The following is a 15,786-nucleotide window of genomic DNA, read 5'->3' as shown; positions in this document are numbered from 1 at the left end:
ATGGCAGAGGTGATAGGCGTCGTCGCTGCAGGTGTCGCTTTCGGGGAGGCGATTCTCAAGATCAGCTCGCATACTCTCAAGCTCAAGAGTATGTGGGAGGACTTCAAGGAGATCCCTGACAGCATCAAGCTGCTCGTTGGTGATATTGAATTGCTTAGCCACGTTCTCCAGAATATGGAGGCCGACTTGGACAGGCCGACCCCAAGGGCGGTACCCTGGAGTGACGGCATCAGCCACCTGATTGTTGAAACTTGTCGCAAAGCTGTCGACGAGCTATCCGCATCAGTGGATGAGCTCTCTCACAAAATCAGCTCCGTGAAGGCGATGCGGAGAGCGGCACGCAAGAGCAAACTGGTGCTGGATCACGACTTTCGGGCAAAATTGGAAAGACGCTTGCAACGAGTATGGAATCTGTTGGGAGTTGCCCAGCAGCACTGGTCAATGTAAGCAAAACCGTACTGAGTACAGATTCCACTGATGGCAGCCCTCCCCCCCCCCCGACGCTGACTGCTTTGAATAGGTCATTGGCTAGGATACAACCAGATTTGATTGTCGCTCGCCTGCAGCTGTCACAGAGCAATCCCGCCGGCGGACAGGGTCGGCTTCCCACCTCCAAAGTCGTGGAAGAGACGCATAATACGTCGAGACCTCGGACTCTACCCCGGAAACTAGTCAATCTCACCGATCGCCGTCGAGAACAACTGGGGAAGACGCACTTGGGGCGTTCAATCACTGGAAGCATCGGTATCGACAAGATAGAGTCAAATCAGGACTGCCAGCAGCGAGCGGCACCCAGTGTCGGCGGCAGCGGTTCTTCGGTCAAATATTACATACATTTGAAGCCCCCAAACTGGCTCTCTCGAAAAGCATGGAGCATAGTCTCTACAGTCAACCAGTTTGGCTTTGACACCAACCTGCGAGTGTACAACGTCGTGCCAAGTAACTCGCCCGTCCTGAGATATGCCGCGGTCGGAGATGTCAAAAGCCTATTGGAGCTATTTGACAAGAATCTAGCTTCGCCGTTCGACGTTGACGAGGACGGCAAGGGATTGTTAGATGTAGGTTGGCAACATGAAACCGTACGAGCAGTTCCGCTGATTGCCAAGTAGATTGCTGTGATAAAAAAGGGAGGTAGTGCGGTTGCTACAATGATCGACTGGGGCCTCGACTTTGTAAAAGTCTTCGATCCAGCGCGGGGTCAAATTTCCAGTGTTTTGAGGGGTTGGCCACAGAAACATGATGATATCCATGAACTTGCACTTGCTCACGGTATTTTTGAAGAATACGCTGACTTCTGGCTTGCACCGTTCGATCGCACTCGCACTATTGAAAGACGTGTTGAGAAACATGTCTTTACCATATTAGTAGCGATAGGTCAATCTGTGAACTTCAGGTCGTTCCTGCAGCACTTTCGACGAGGGGCCCATTACCAACAGCCAGCCCACGACCGGCTTCTGTTCTCAGTAGTGCTTCCTCGTGATGCAAAGTCTCTGCGACGTCTCCTTTGGAGTGATGAAAAGGTCCAGCTAGAAGATCTGCAAGATCTCGAAGACCACGGACTTTCATTGATAAAGGTCGTCGCAGGGCGAATGATATACTGCCATTGGCAGGAGAGAGGTGACTGGCGACAGCTTCTGAGAGACATTACTGGCTCGATGGCGCTAGTGACGTCTTCTTCGGAGACAAACTTTCCGATCATGTTTGATCATGGACGAGAAATCACGAGACATCGCCATACTGCACTCCATGTACTCATTTACGAACTTTTCCGGGTATTTGTGAGTTTTCCACAGCGCCATACTGCACTCCATGTACTCATTTACGAACTTTTCCGGGTATTTGTGAGTTTTCCACAGCGCCATGCATTGTCTGTGGATCTTCCGGAGTACGAGATAGTGTCCTGGTCTACATTCTCCAAGTGGAAACGACGCTCCAAACGTAAACTGCAGGATTGGCTTGAGGATCTGCAGGCAGGTGGCATTGACCTGAACGAGTATGGCAAAGTGGAATCGAATCTTCTTCGAGAGACAGAAGGACTCAATTTAAGACACTATTGGGGCAGGTTGGACTCATCAGGTCCGGACATCAGACTCGTCGCCTTCACTTATGGACCAGAACCGAAGGATTGGGAATTTGTTTGGGAGCTGGAGACGAATAATATGGTCGGTGAATTTTGGGAACTTATTGACAACCCTCCCTTACGTATTATCGGGGCATGGGTCGACGACACCTGATAGCTTGGAGGATAGCGAGGTGGAAATGGGATGGCTATATGGAGTAAATGGGCCGTAAATTGAAACGGTGACTGCCTGCGGATGAGTTGAACTGCACATATACTTGATTATAAAGACCGAGAAAAGAAAGGGGGGAAGATGGAAACAGAAAAGGTAGCCGTCTGATACTTTCTTTTTCTACTCTACCTGCAACTCACTTACACGGATTGTGATGATGGTTGGTGGTGGGGAAACGGGGAAAAAATAAAGGTGTAGGTAGTATCCGTACTGCTGCTGCCTCGACTTCGCGTCGCGCGCCTCGCCCATCCATCCGTCCTCATGCACCAACCCAACATCCCATTACCCTGAAAGACGAAAGCACACCGCATACCAAATCTCTCCCTTGCTCTGCCTGCCCTTGCGAAATCGAAAAAAAAAAAGAACGAGAAGAAGAAGAAGATAAAAAAATGTCGGACCAACGACGAGGCGGCCGTCGTCCCGACCACCGCCGCGACTGGGACGCCCCCGACCGGCGCGACGACGGACCCCGAGGCAGCGGCGGCGGCGGCGGTGGTAGACGCAGCAATTATCGCTCGAGATCGCGCGAGCGGGACGACCGCTCCCGCTCCCCGGACCGTCGGCAGCACGGCAGCTACCGCGACCACGATGCCGGCGCCGCTGGCCGCGGCTTTGAGCGAGGTTCCCGCGGCGGACGAGGAGGCGGTGGCGGCGGCGATGGCAGCAGCAGCAGCAGACGAGACGGGGACTACAGATCGCGCCGTTACGACAATGACCACCGTCGACGAGACTACGATGACGATGACGACGGCGGTTACGACCGTAGAGGTACCATTTCTTCCTTCCCCTCTTCCCTACCTGCGCGGCAGTTTATCCACACCTTGTTCGATCATGCTAACGTTTTTTTTTGCGACTCCCTCACAGGAGGTCGCGACCGTCGCCGACGCTCGCCATCACGCAGCCGCAGCCCGGCCAGAGGCCCGCGAGGGCGCGCCGAGAACAACAACAAAAGCAGCCATGATGATGGCATCGACGGGGACCGCACGAATCACCGCGATCCCAAACCCCCCAGCTCCAAGAAGCCAACAACCGCCGCCGCCGCCGCCGCCGTCGCCGTGGGCAAAGGCGGAGGCGACAATGACGACAACGACGATGACGACGACGAGATGGCCGCCATGCAGGCCATGATGGGCTTTGGCGGCTTCGGCACCACAAAGGACAAGCGCGTCGCGGGTAACAACGCCGGCGCCGTGCGCAAGGAGAAGAAGACCGAGTACAGGCAGTACATGAACCGTCTGGGCGGCTTCAACAGGGCGCTGAGCCCGACGAGAGATTGATGAACACTATAAGTTTTTTGTGCCGAGCTTCTGTCTTGCCCAACTAGCAAGACACAAGGTTTTGATTCTTTGCTCGCCTTTGTCTACATCTCTCTTCTTTGTTTCAGGAGCGGTTCATTTTTGTGTTTCATTTTCTCATCAAGGCGTTGTGTGTGTCTGTTTACGGTTCCGGTATTGCATTTAGGTTGTTGTTTTTTTTTGTTCTTTTGGGATACTAAAACGCTGAATCACCTTCTTTATAGCTTTCTGCTAGAGTATATTGCATCGAGGTAGAGTGGCTGAATAAGAGGTAATGAAGAAGAATAGAAGACGGGGGAAAGAAGGGAAACGCTGCCCCCCCCCCCCGAGAAAATTCAAACCGGCCCAAATCTCTCCGTGAGCAAATGCGAGAAACTCATCCCAGCCCTCCCTTCCCAAACCGCAACGACAAAATACAACTTGGAACGGTTCCGGTGCAATCCGTCTAAACCCTCCCCCAGTCAAGAACAAATGAGAGCATAGAAAGACCCCAAGGCCAAACAAGAAAGGAAATTATATGTGCTTATGTGCTTGGTATGTAAACATTACGTACTTTGTATAAAAAAAGGAGCGAATCACGAGATGCCTTTTTCGTTCCATAACCATTCAAGCTCTCCTCTCTCTCTCCCTCTCGTCCCCTCTGCAACATGTTCTCTTCAGCGGGCCCTCTTTGTCTTTATGCTTTGCCTTCATCTCCCGCCTCGCCATCTTCTGACGGCCCTGCTACAGAGGCCCGCGCAGACTCGGGGCCCGCCGTCGACCCATCTTCCTCCGTCGCATCGGCACTTTTGCCAACATCCTCGGCGTTGCCGACAGAGGCCTTGTCGCGGCGGCGGCGACGCATACGTCTCTCCTCTTCGGCGGTCTGCCTTCTTGCCTTCCGAAGACTCTCTCGCTTCTCGCTGTCATCCGCGTCTCCTCCACGCATGCCCTGCAGGAGCGCCGCCGCACGGTCAGCCACGTCATCGTCGCCATCGCGAGGATCCGGGCTGGTCGGGCCAGAGGCCCCGGCTGTGCTACCGTCCTCTTCCTGGATGATTTGGTCCGTCTTCAAACCAGCTTCCACCTCTGGGATCTCGTTAAGATCGGGAATCTTCTGTCCAGACGCAACGCGCACTTGGTGCCGGTCCTTGAGGCGCGCACGTCGGCGTCGGTCTCTCTGGTCCCGAGCCTGCGGCGCCGCGGCGCGGAGCTTCTCGAGAAGCGAGTCCATCGCACCGGTACTCGTGGCGGAGGCGGGGCCTGATTCGCTGGCTGCCTGGGCGGCCTTTTGTGCGGCGTGCTTTCGCTTCATTGAAGCTTCATTGCGTCTCCGAATCTCCTCCAATTGCATATTCTTTTCCCGCGACTTCTTCCACTCGGTCAAGAAACCAGCGAGTTTAGTAAAAAAGTCCCGTCTGGCGCTCTCATCCGCAGGATCCTCGCCGTAGAAAATCATGATATCTTTGAATGTGCGAACCATTTCATCCTTGTAGAGCTGCATCTGCTCGGCCTTGCGACGGGCTTCCTTCATGTAACGCTGCACAATCAAGTTGACGCGGTCCTCCGGGTGAAATTTCTTGGGATCGCTGAGGTTGCCCGAGTCAAGGGACATTTGAACGTTGCGAATGTTGTCAATGTACCTCTTGGCATCGGTTTCAAGCTGTTCGACATTCATCTTTTGTGCAGGAATGACGCCACTGATCTCGGAAGCAAAGTTCTCCCACTCTGGGTACTGGCTGCGAACGATGCGCTCAACCAAGTCGGCCAGGGACGACTCGTTCTTGTCATCCTTGACCATGCCAAGTCGAGAAAGTGAGCTCAGCTTGAAACCACGAGCTTGCTTGTTGGCGTCGTTCATGTAGTTACCGATATCCAAAATAAGACCCAGAACATTCATGAGCGATACCGAGTCACGAAGGGACTCGGACACAGAAACGACCTGGTGCATCTTGTTGTAGATATCCTCATACTCGCTCTCGAAGCTTCTCGTCAGAGCTAGAGCACGCATTCGGCTCTTCCAGTAATGGTGTAGCTCAAACGCAGTGTAGAGGTAGATTTGATCTTGCCTAGTGAGGTCGGCCGGGTCCAATTCTCTTGTCTGGGTGGCAGCATCTGGCCCCGTCAGATCTCTGCTATAAGGAGCCATCTGTTTGGACGTATTGTCAGGAATGTTGCAAAGGTCATCCTTTTGCAAAAAGTCCATAACGACAACGTTGTCGAGAACCTCGGCATCGCAGTGGATAATCATTTGCACAACCTTTTCTACAGAATGCTGTGAAAACTTGGCCAGCGCAATCTCATACGCTTTGCGCAAGTCTGCGGAAATAACTTGCTTCTTATCGTCCTTGCGCGCACTGGATGCGCCAATCTTCTTGATTTCCTTGGCCATGAACAGCTTTTCAACCTCATCCAAAATACCTTTCCTACTAAGTTCAATGTACTTCTCTTCGCGTGCCTCGGCTGATGGAGTATGCGCTGCCCAATGACTTGTCTCAGGTGCGTCAACCTTTTCCCAGTGAAGTGCCTTGAGCTTCTTCTTCGGTCTTGCCACGGGCAGGCCGACGCTAGGCGTGGCACTGAACGTGGGCTGGGGAAGGAAACCACCAGCCTTGCGACCAGGCATTGGGGGTGGTGGAGGAGGCATAGATCCTGCCGAGTCAGAGGTAGTACCATCCGCTCCCATGCCGGGCAACCTCATGCCGGGCAAAGGCGGAGGAGGTGGCGGAGGGGGTGGTCCGCCGGGGATCTGGCCAGGCATAGGAGGTGGCGGAGGCGGAGGCGGAGGTGGTGGTGCTCCGGGGATTTGTCCTGGCATGGGTGGTGGTGGCGGCGGTGGTGCTCCCGGAACTTGATCGGGCAACGGAGGGGGAGGCGGTGGCGGCGGTGGAGGAGGACCTTCTGTGCTAGCAGCCGGCACATTGCTGGCAGGGGTTGTAGTGCCAGCTTTCGGGGTGTCACCATCAGCAGGTGTTGGTGGCGCAGAGGATTCTAGGCTGGGATGCGAAGGTCCCGTAGTAACACCTTCGTTTTCATCATCACTGCCGTCGTACTTCTTAAGCTTGCTGCCCAGCTCGTCAACAAGAACAGCCTGCTGCTTAGGATCGATAACAGGTCGCTTGTACTCGACAATTCTGGGTCGCTCATATACGACGCCCTCTTCTTCCTCCATCTCTGATGCCTCTTCAATAGCTTCCTTGTCATAGGCCTCGTTGTTTGCATTGATAGGTTTACGAGGAATGCGAGTTTGGCGGCCGACGCTGCCGAGAACACTATTGGTGAAGTCGCGAGGTGCACCACTGGCAGTTGATTCGGCCTCATCATCCTCCATTTCTTCACGTAGAGCGCGAAGTCGGTCAGAAGGCCCAGCGGCCTCACCCCATACCCTGCCCTCAAGCTTGTACTGCGTCTTCTGGCGCTCAAGCTGCATCTGGAGGCGCTCCATCAAGCGTTGGCGATCGAGAATGCCTTGCATCTGTTCGGGATTGGTGCCATTGGTCGTAGAAGTCGGGGAACTGACAGCAGCACCCTTGGCGGCGTTGGAGGCGGCGATATCCTGGGCATCACGTAGCATGAGGTACAGTTCCCTGGTCTCGAGCTCATTGCGTTGGGCTTCCTTGGCACGGAGCGTCTGCACACCGTCCAGCTCTGCCTTTAACCCTTCGGCCTGTCGTCTTTGAGCGTCGATAAATCTACTCTGCTCGTCCACTTGCTTTTGCAGTCTCGCAACAAGTCCGTCTGCGCCAAGTTCCAACTGTGCGCGCATCTCATCACGTTCAGCCATGGCTGCTTCCGCGATCTGACGAGATTCAAGCGACTCATCCTGAGCCTGTCTTGCTTCTGAATCAGTGTGCAGCTTATCGAGCAAGCTTTGAACCGTAAAGTTGAGGCTTTGCTTGAGATCCATGTTGGGCAGTCTCCTGTCCATGGCAACGTAACTCAACATGGCATCAACGAGTTGAAACATGCGTAAGCGCTCCTCGCCATCGTTGGCGCGCATGAGTAGCAAATGTTGTAGAGCGGAAACAAAGTAGTCGTTGGTCCGGCTGCCTTGGAGACGTTGTTGGATAGCGTCGACAATCTGGACAGGGTCGCTAAGATCCTTGACTTCGGCTTCAATATTGTCTTTGATACTGCTGTTTTCACGCTCAAGCATATCCTCGTAGTCAATGGCCTCGTTTGTGCGGAAGCGGTCAATCTGCTTATCCAGGAGCTCGTATTGGAACGCCTCCATCTTGCTCAGGATACGCTTTATGCCACATGCTGTGAACTGGGCGCGGATGTGTACTCGCAGCTGAAGGTCCTTTTCCGGGGCGTCAATCATCATGTTTACCAAAATGACGGTGGCCACAGAGTATTCCATGAGCAAGTTCTCCATGCCGACACCACCTGTACGGATGTCATCACTTGCGCCAACCATGCTACCCATTTTGCCACGACCGTCGACAGTTGCCTCAACCAGGCGCATCCAGTCATCAAACCGCCCATTTGCACCACTCTGAGCCTTGACCTCGTCAAGGGCCTGGATAACTTTGTAGTGGCCTTCGCCATTATCACCCCAAGTGCAAAGAAATGTGAGGATTTCTGAGACGAGCTTTCTCGTAGTCAATCGAGGAGAGACTAGCGATGTCCCTAGAGCCAGAAGCACCTTTTGTTGCATCAAAGCATCGTCTGCGCCGAACTTGTTGTTCATAAGTGTTTTTAGACACTTTATAATGTCGTATTCACGGTCAAGGCCCTTTTCAGCCTTGGAGTTCTCACTCGCTGGCGCGTTGGCAATCTTGCGATTGATTTTGAGAAGTAAGGTGACGAGCGCGACCTGTCCTTGGCACTCGACGAAGCGACGCACCCAGCCAATCTGCTGCGTGCGGAGATTGACTTCCAAACTGCCCATGCCTTTGCCGTCTAGTTTATCTTCCATTACTCTTCGCACGTACCATTCAGGTGTGCCCTCTTCGTCAGAGTAGGTAGTGACGTCTGGCTGAGCAAACTGACTGACACGAGCCGTCAGACGGCGCTTTTGCTCGCCCTGCCACTCGGCCAATCGGTCCTGGTGCAGCAGCGTCCATTTCTTGTCCGGCTTGTAAGCCATCATTTGTCGCCTAGCCTGCTCGGGTAAGTTATGCCAGCCTCGCCTGTGCATAAGTTGCGCAAACATCTGTTCGATAACATTGTCATCATCGGGCTTGGGGAAGTAGAAAGTATCGTTTGCGCCCGGACCGGGAAATCTAGTAAGGCGGTGAGATTCTCGATGAGGTGCGCCATAGGAGCTGAGTGACGACGCGCTTGGTTGGACTACAAAGAATGTTGGTCAGTGCCGCAGCATACAGCTAGGAACAAAGGGGCATACTGGAATAGGCACTGGCGTCGGAGACGCGATTGTTGGGGGACAAGAGCGAGTCGTATCGAGAGGTATGAGATCCATTCGTAGTGCTTGCCATACTGCCACGCGAAGGTCCCCATTGCTGGAACTGCGCGATCCTGCCGGTGCTGGCCATGGTCACGTTGGATGCGGGGGGGCCCATTTTGGAGGCGTGGGAGCCAGCATTGGCGACGGAGGGGTCAAATGTTGGATATTGGTGAAAGTCGTGGCCCTTGTTCAGTTGATGAGGCAAAGGTTCCCTACGTACGGGTACTTGGTCAGCTTTGGGGAGGTAGTCGACTGGTATAGGCGAGCGGGAGCCGGGGGCGATGGCATCGTACGGGATGGAGGCGACGCCTGACATGATGCCCATGGAGGGATCGGGAGAGGCGAGCCCGTCGATGGAGACGGCCGAGGAATCGCGATTGTGGCGGGATGACCGGGAGCTCATGATACTGAGGGCATCGTAGGAATCGTTTTCCACGATGCGCTTCTCCTTGTTCTTGGCGCGGGAGAAGAGGGAGCGTCCACCGGACGACTGCCTCGTCTTGTCAGACATGTTGGGGAGGTCTTATATGGGGTGATTGATTTTCGTAATCAGAAACGCGTAGAAGCGGCGAGGTGCAGGCCATGGGCCGCTCGCATGATGAAGAAAACGGGAAAGGTCGTTTCGTATCGTCGCAGAGGGGAAGATGTCGACTGCGGGAGGTGGTCCGAGGTCGTTCCGTGCTCGTCTTTCGTCGTTGCGGCTTCGTTGCACAAAGTCGATGGCGGGAGTACAGAATTTGACCCGCGAGAGGTCCCTGGAGCTCAGAAAGTGTGCGGGGAGGGGAGGCAGCAGGCTTAGAAGACGTTTGAATGCGTTCGTGTGTCGAGTCAGGCAGGTTTGCACAGGTTGGATATGGGAGAAAGGATGCGGCGTGGAATTGTGCCCGGCGGCACGCAGTCAAAAGGGGACGGCGGACAGGGCAGGCCAAGGTGGTGTGTGGCTAGTGCGCTAGTGTTGGGTTGGGGGGGAGGGGGGGCGCTGTCTGTAATTCCCAAGTATCTACCTCCAGGTAGAAGGGACAGTCCAGGGGGCAGCAGGCGACGTAGAGAGAGGGCTGGCGTAGGAACGATGCAGAGCTGGACTGTATAATATGCAAGAAACAATAGAATAATAAAGCCGAGACGATATTGGCTTGGTAGGTATTATTAGGGCATAAACAGGGCGAGATTTCCGTACTGTGTAAGTAGGTGTTTGAGATGCAAAGCGTTGAGTGGTAAGTAGTGGCGTTGCCGTTGTAGCGGTTTAACTGGCCCCTGTGTTTTGTACCTGCGTGTGCCTTTGGACCTGGCAACGTCCTACCTCCTATATTTTCAACCCTGAGTACATGTAACTGGCTCCCTACCTCGGGCAGAAAGGTACCTAAGGTATTTATTGAGTACCTAGGTAGGTAGGTAGGTGTACGGATTACAGGTGCCACGTCTACTGCTAGTCAGCTATAATCGTGAATTAGTGTCTTTAGTAACTCAGACATGCCCTGTGTATGCATTAAGTAAAACGTTGTCAAAGAACAGCTTGTAACCAGTACTTACGGATAGTATTACGACTTTTGATGCCAGCCAGCATAAGTACTGATAGGGTTGCTTTGTACCCATTAACCGCCCCCCGCCCCCTTCCCCCCTCAGCCTGGCGTGGCATCATTAGCGGCCATAGTGGAGGTGCGGCGAGTTGCTACAGCGGCATATCGACTACCCTCTGGACAGTCAACACTGAACGGTGCCAACAGAGGCCTTGCCCCTGATTTTGGAGCCTGGCGCTTCATCCTTTCTCGGATTAGCGGCCCTCTTGAGGTCCTCACCACCTCGGGAACTCAGGGCTCAGGGGGGGGTATGCAGGTCGCTGATACCCTTAGCCTGGTTCCCTGGCGTTGACTGGGGTCGGGTGGCCTAAAAGGATCTAGCCCGTGCTGATGGTCGACTCTGAGTATATCAGTAGAGTAATTACTGAGTATTCTAACCAATTTATACTTATCCGTGTCGTGTTTGCTGCGCTTGGGTTATGCCTACTTAGTAGAGTCAGTACGTGCCGACTGTCTCTCGCTCCATCAGTATCCATCCATACTTATCATTGCTGCTGGCTGCCTACCGAGGTGGCTACCACGAGCATACTGGTAACCTGGAAGCGACGCAACTCGGCACGTACCCCTTCCGCTACATCGTCCACGCCGTGACTGCGCCTTGCGAGCAGTATTTTTCAGCCAAAATCAGCAGTCCAGTCCAGTCCAGTCCAGTCCAGTCAATCACATCATCATCATCAACTTGCGTGTCGGAAACTTCCGAAACAATACATTGTCTGTCACAGGGTTGTTGGCGCACGGTTACCCATACACACACGTCAAACATCAAACACGAGTGCCCCTCGCTGTCAATGCAACACTGGACGCTGAACCGTATCGATGTTTCGCCGTAGCGCCTCGGCAGACGGCGGGGTTGACATCCGACTTGCGGGAACCATTGCTCGTCCCAGTCTGCCGTGTGCTGATTAGAAGCACTTATTAGATGCGGACCAAACATGTTGGCCAATGGATGCCGACGTCGAACAGGACACCTCCCGACTGACCACCGCAAGCCGGCCAATAAAATGGTTGCTGCAGTCGAGTCAACCCATATGAGCATGAGCAGAATGAGTAATGAGTATTCATTCCTTTTTGGCGTGCGCCCGTTGTGTAGTAGACATGATTGTGCATGATCACGCATGATAGAGCATGTCGTCGTCTAGTCCGGCGTCAGTTGTTGCTACATGAATGCAACGATCCGAGGGAAAACTACCCATCTAGCTTCTCTTCAACCACAAATCGAAATTCAGTTCAGTAATAAGAGCTTCCCGCACGCAGAACAATCGGGGACTCGGCAAGCCGGAAGCTACTGATTTTGTGCAGTGTTCCTGGTGCCTGCTCATCTCTACACATCTCCCGAGATATGATTGTTGGATGTCGTCTTCACAGGTTTCGCTGGTTGTGACTGTCAGCTGCATAGAATGTGAGTAATGAGCATCAGTACCGTGGCATCTCGTGAGGTTGCGGACTCCAAGGCACTGTGCCATGTGCAGGCCCTGACATATGCGGCGGCGCGGCGGCGCAGCGGTGAAGTGATTGAATTCTGTTTTCACGCGTCACGCTGGGGCGGATCCAGGCCATCGCCAGGGTTTTAACCGGCGTAGATGGCAAGGGAATTGATAGCTCAGAAGCAAGAGCTGCGAGGTTTTCGTATAACCAAATTATGTGCTATCATTGCACCTCGGAACACTATCGTAGTTGCAATTGTAATCCTTATATATATGCATAGAACTAGTCTATAACAACTAGTAGGTAAGGTGTGTTGGTATTCGTACAATCAAGTATCCCGATAAAGCGACTCGTAAGCACCAGCGGGGTTATCCCTCTAGGTGCCTTTCTAGCTGCCTTAGTTGGTATGTTCCAGGCTCCCCTCTTGCATCATCATGTTCATGCACCTGACCAGTTATGTTGAAAAATCCCGCTTGTAGAAGTCTACAGTGGGAAGACCAAACTTCCGTACGTTTCCCGCCACGCAAGGTAGCGCGTCCTGTACGGAACTTTTGGCAATCCATTATACAGAACGCCACACTACCTGTTGCACCACTTCTTGACCTTCTTCGCTCTTTCGCCCAGGTATAGATATGGACTTGGGTCCTGCATCATCCTGTTTATAAGTGCTGCTTCATGCTGGTTCTCCTGCGCCTTTGTCCCTCCTTGCTTCGCCGCTTCGTGCACCACGCTACCGGGACGAGTCTTCGCTCGTCACAATGTATTGAACTTGGTCGCACCGATCCTCATCAGGACAGTATGCCCTGTGCTCCCTGTTCCTCCCTTGAGAGCATGCTCTAGCTGCTCATCGGGATGCAGTAGAGGTTTTACGTTGCCCAACCCGGCTTCAGAAGCAGAAATTACTCGTCCAGTTGAAGGAGACTGAGGTTCTCAATTGTGCTATGGTAGACTGAGACGAAAATAGTTTAGCCACCGTCACTTCATCCAAGCTTGACACTTTAAAGTTGAAGCCGGTGGCAAAGCCTCTTGTGTTTAGTAGGCCCGATGTGGTGGACGGCCTACATATCGTCAGGCATTACTCACTCAGATCGGCTATGAAACTTGATTCTCATATTAACGGAAACAGGTCACTTTAAAGGATAAGTTGTCATCCATTAACTACCTATCAAATATGCAGGCGACCATTTATGTATTTGTACAAGATGGCGCGCAAACCATTACCTCTTGACAGTGGTTATTCAATCATCAGAATATCCTCATCTACTGCTCCAACATCCCACTACAAGTGGCCGGCCATCGATCATCTCCAAGCTGCGCGAAGCAAGGCGAGTTGAGATTATTCACCCTTGGCGGAATATACCACGCTACAAGGAGGCGAAACGCCGACATTTTGCTATTTGCTACGAAGAAAAAGGCTAGAAACAGCTAGAGCCAGAGACAAAAAGAAACTACAAATTAAAGTTGCGAGGAGGAACAATTGACCATCGCAGATGCATCTAGGGTACTTCCAGAAATCTGTGTTAGGCACTACTTATAAGTAGCTCAGGTCAGCTGGGGTGGGCGCGTCAGCCGAAGGGCACCCCACGTAACAGGATTGCTGTCACCATCTCAGACCATCGACAACTTTTCCATCGCAACCACTCCATCGCGCACTGGCGGCCGCCGACCCGCCCGAATCGCCTACTTGCATTAGGAACCAACTTTGGTAAACGTGCAAGGCTGCTGCTGCTGCTGCTTCTGTCGCTGTCGCTGCTTCTGTTGCTGTTTGTTGCGGCCGCCTGCCTCGACCACCCGTCGCAACCATGGGGGCCGCTTTGTCCGGCATCAAGGTTTGTCCCAACTACCTACTGCCGCCCGCCCGCCCGCCCGCCCCCCTCCCCTCCCGTGATCCTCGCCCCCGCCAGAGAAACTTTTCAAACTGACACATGGCTGCTTGGCTCGGCTCCTCTTGCAGACGCTCATCGTCCCCGCCAGCATCTCCCTCGCGCTCTTCCTCGTCGTCACCTTTGCCGTGCTCCCGCTCTGGCGGCGCTACCGCAACCGCTACAGCCAGTACCTGCCGCTCGACTCGCTCGGCTCCGCATCGTCGTCGCTGCGCGACCGCATCGCCGACCGCCTGGCCGCGCTGACGCTGCCGTCGACGTGGCGCCGCGACAGGGGCCGCTTCGCCGGCGGCGACGACGATGAGGACGAGAACGACGAGCAGAGGGGAGGGGAAGACGGCGAGGAGCTGAGCCGTGTCGAGCACGGCGCCAATGCCGCCGCGGAAAGGCGGACGGGAACGGCAGGGAACTTTACCGTTCGGTTGAGTAGAGAGTAAGTGTTGATTTTTTCGTCAGTGTCGTTTTTTATTGTTTTCCTCGCGTTGTTCAACGTCTATGGAAGACATATCAACGCGTGCCGTTTCGGAGCCCATAAGCTGACTGCTCATCTTTGCGCCAGCTTGGAAGAAGGCTTCATAGACGACACCGACTCGGACTCGGATGATTGAATGAAAAGCCCGAAAAACCTTCCTCTGTTATATAAGTATAGCATTCTAATAGCGTTCATGAATTTTTACGACAATTTAATCTACCCGGAACCAATACCGATCAATGCTGTACATCGCTGTCCCTGTGTAAGTATTCGCTGAGGGCCCGTGACCGAAATCAAAGCATAAAACACGTCGCCCATGTGGTATTTGAAAATGACACCAAAACGCCAGTCGTTCAAATCAGCGCCCGCCCTTTCTCACACTGTACCTTCACGGGCTGGTGCCATTTTCCAACGCCCCAGGATCCACGGGCAGAGCTTCAGTCTGGACCGCAGTCGATGTCGTCTCCCCCCCGTCGCCTGCCTCCAACTGCGCAGCCTCAACAATCTCGTCGGCGACGTCGACATCCACCTGCGTGCCCCGTCTCGTCGACCCTGCCCAGGAGCTCTCCCCTTCGTCGTCATCGTCAAAGGTGATCACCATACCGGCCCGCTTCCACGCATTCTCCTCGCTGTTGGGCACGGGCAGCACCCGGACCACCTGGCCCTTCTCGGTTGGCGACGGCGGCATCGGCGGCTGCACCGGGTTGCTTCGCAGCGGGTCCATGTGCCTGTGCCTGCCTAGCAGGATGCTGGTGCGCCCGTTCTCAATGTCCGTAAAGTAAGTGATCTCGTCTGCGTGGGTGAAAAAGTCTGTATCCTTGCGCGGCGCCGACTGCCGGGCAGATTTGCTTGCTCGGCGCCGCTTGTCGTCGCTGGTGCGGCGGCCGTGGCTACGCGGCCAACATGACAGAGAATTGCCCATTATCGTAGATGGAAGCTAGCTTGGATGGCTGGTTTTTCTTTTTCCCTCTTTTTCCCTCTTCTCTCTTTGGTTTCTGCCTAGCTGTAAGTGTCGAGTGCCGAGTCGTGACCGAGCGGCGTCGTGAAGCTTCGCCTGGCGTCGAACTACGGAACGTAGCGGCAGCTTATTCTTGGTCCGGGGCAATGTTATTGGACTTGACGTGGCAAATAATGATGGTCTCTTCATGGATGCAAGCTGACGGTGGCGAAATTGAATAGCTACTATATGATCTATTCGACAGAAAATAACACTGGCGCGGTTGACTCGGGACATTGTTGGTTGTCGCTCGCACCTGCTCTGCAATCGAGCTGCCTGTCGTCGTTGCATTCGCAATGACGTTATGCTATTCCGATGTAGGCAGTCGTCCTTTGACCGAATCGCCGTTTCGGTGTTCAAGTGCGCTTCTATACAACTCGAAGCTCATGTGAGCAAGAGAAGGCATTCTCACAATGTTGTGGCGACTCCCCTCCTTCTCCTGCGCCCGTCGCCAAGT

General features: G+C 53.9%; 5 protein-coding genes across 5 annotated transcripts; 3 read left to right on the top strand and 2 right to left on the bottom strand.

Annotated features, from left to right (window-relative positions):
• Positions 1 to 1,109, top strand: V2A60_008175 (uncharacterized protein; the record flags this gene model as incomplete). The annotated part of the gene is made up of 2 exons (XM_083259449.1): positions 1 to 443; positions 521 to 1,109. The coding sequence occupies 2 exons, from the start codon at positions 1 to 3 to the stop codon at positions 1,107 to 1,109; spliced, it is 1,032 nt and encodes a 343-aa protein (XP_083115575.1).
• A 1,571-nt stretch (positions 1,110 to 2,680) lies between these two features.
• On the top strand, positions 2,681 to 3,568 carry V2A60_008174 (SNUT3/LISCH7 family protein; the record flags this gene model as incomplete). The annotated part of the gene is made up of 2 exons (XM_083259448.1): positions 2,681 to 3,059; positions 3,156 to 3,568. 2 exons carry the CDS (start codon positions 2,681 to 2,683, stop codon positions 3,566 to 3,568), a joined length of 792 nt encoding a protein of 263 aa, XP_083115574.1.
• A 694-nt stretch (positions 3,569 to 4,262) lies between these two features.
• V2A60_008173 (formin homology family protein) lies at positions 4,263 to 9,486 on the bottom strand (the record flags this gene model as incomplete). The annotated part of the gene is made up of 2 exons (XM_083259447.1): positions 4,263 to 8,860; positions 8,916 to 9,486. 2 exons carry the CDS (start codon positions 9,484 to 9,486, stop codon positions 4,263 to 4,265), a joined length of 5,169 nt encoding a protein of 1,722 aa, XP_083115573.1.
• A 4,293-nt stretch (positions 9,487 to 13,779) lies between these two features.
• V2A60_008172 (uncharacterized protein) lies at positions 13,780 to 14,468 on the top strand (the record flags this gene model as incomplete). Its single annotated transcript, XM_083259446.1, has 3 exons — positions 13,780 to 13,806; positions 13,932 to 14,293; positions 14,420 to 14,468. 3 exons carry the CDS (start codon positions 13,780 to 13,782, stop codon positions 14,466 to 14,468), a joined length of 438 nt encoding a protein of 145 aa, XP_083115572.1.
• Positions 14,469 to 14,720: 252 nt separating this feature from the next.
• Positions 14,721 to 15,254, bottom strand: V2A60_008171 (uncharacterized protein; the record flags this gene model as incomplete). The annotated part of the gene is made up of 1 exon (XM_083259445.1): positions 14,721 to 15,254. The coding sequence occupies one exon, from the start codon at positions 15,252 to 15,254 to the stop codon at positions 14,721 to 14,723; it is 534 nt and encodes a 177-aa protein (XP_083115571.1).
• Positions 15,255 to 15,786: the final 532 nt, after the last annotated feature.

The sequence above is a fragment of the Cordyceps javanica genome, chromosome 5, assembly GCF_051103115.1.
Source record: "Cordyceps javanica chromosome 5, complete sequence".
NCBI lineage: Eukaryota > Fungi > Ascomycota > Sordariomycetes > Hypocreales > Cordycipitaceae > Cordyceps > Cordyceps javanica.
The sequence above is the reverse complement of the archived record's forward strand: the minus strand, read 5'-3'. Positions and strand labels throughout refer to the sequence as shown.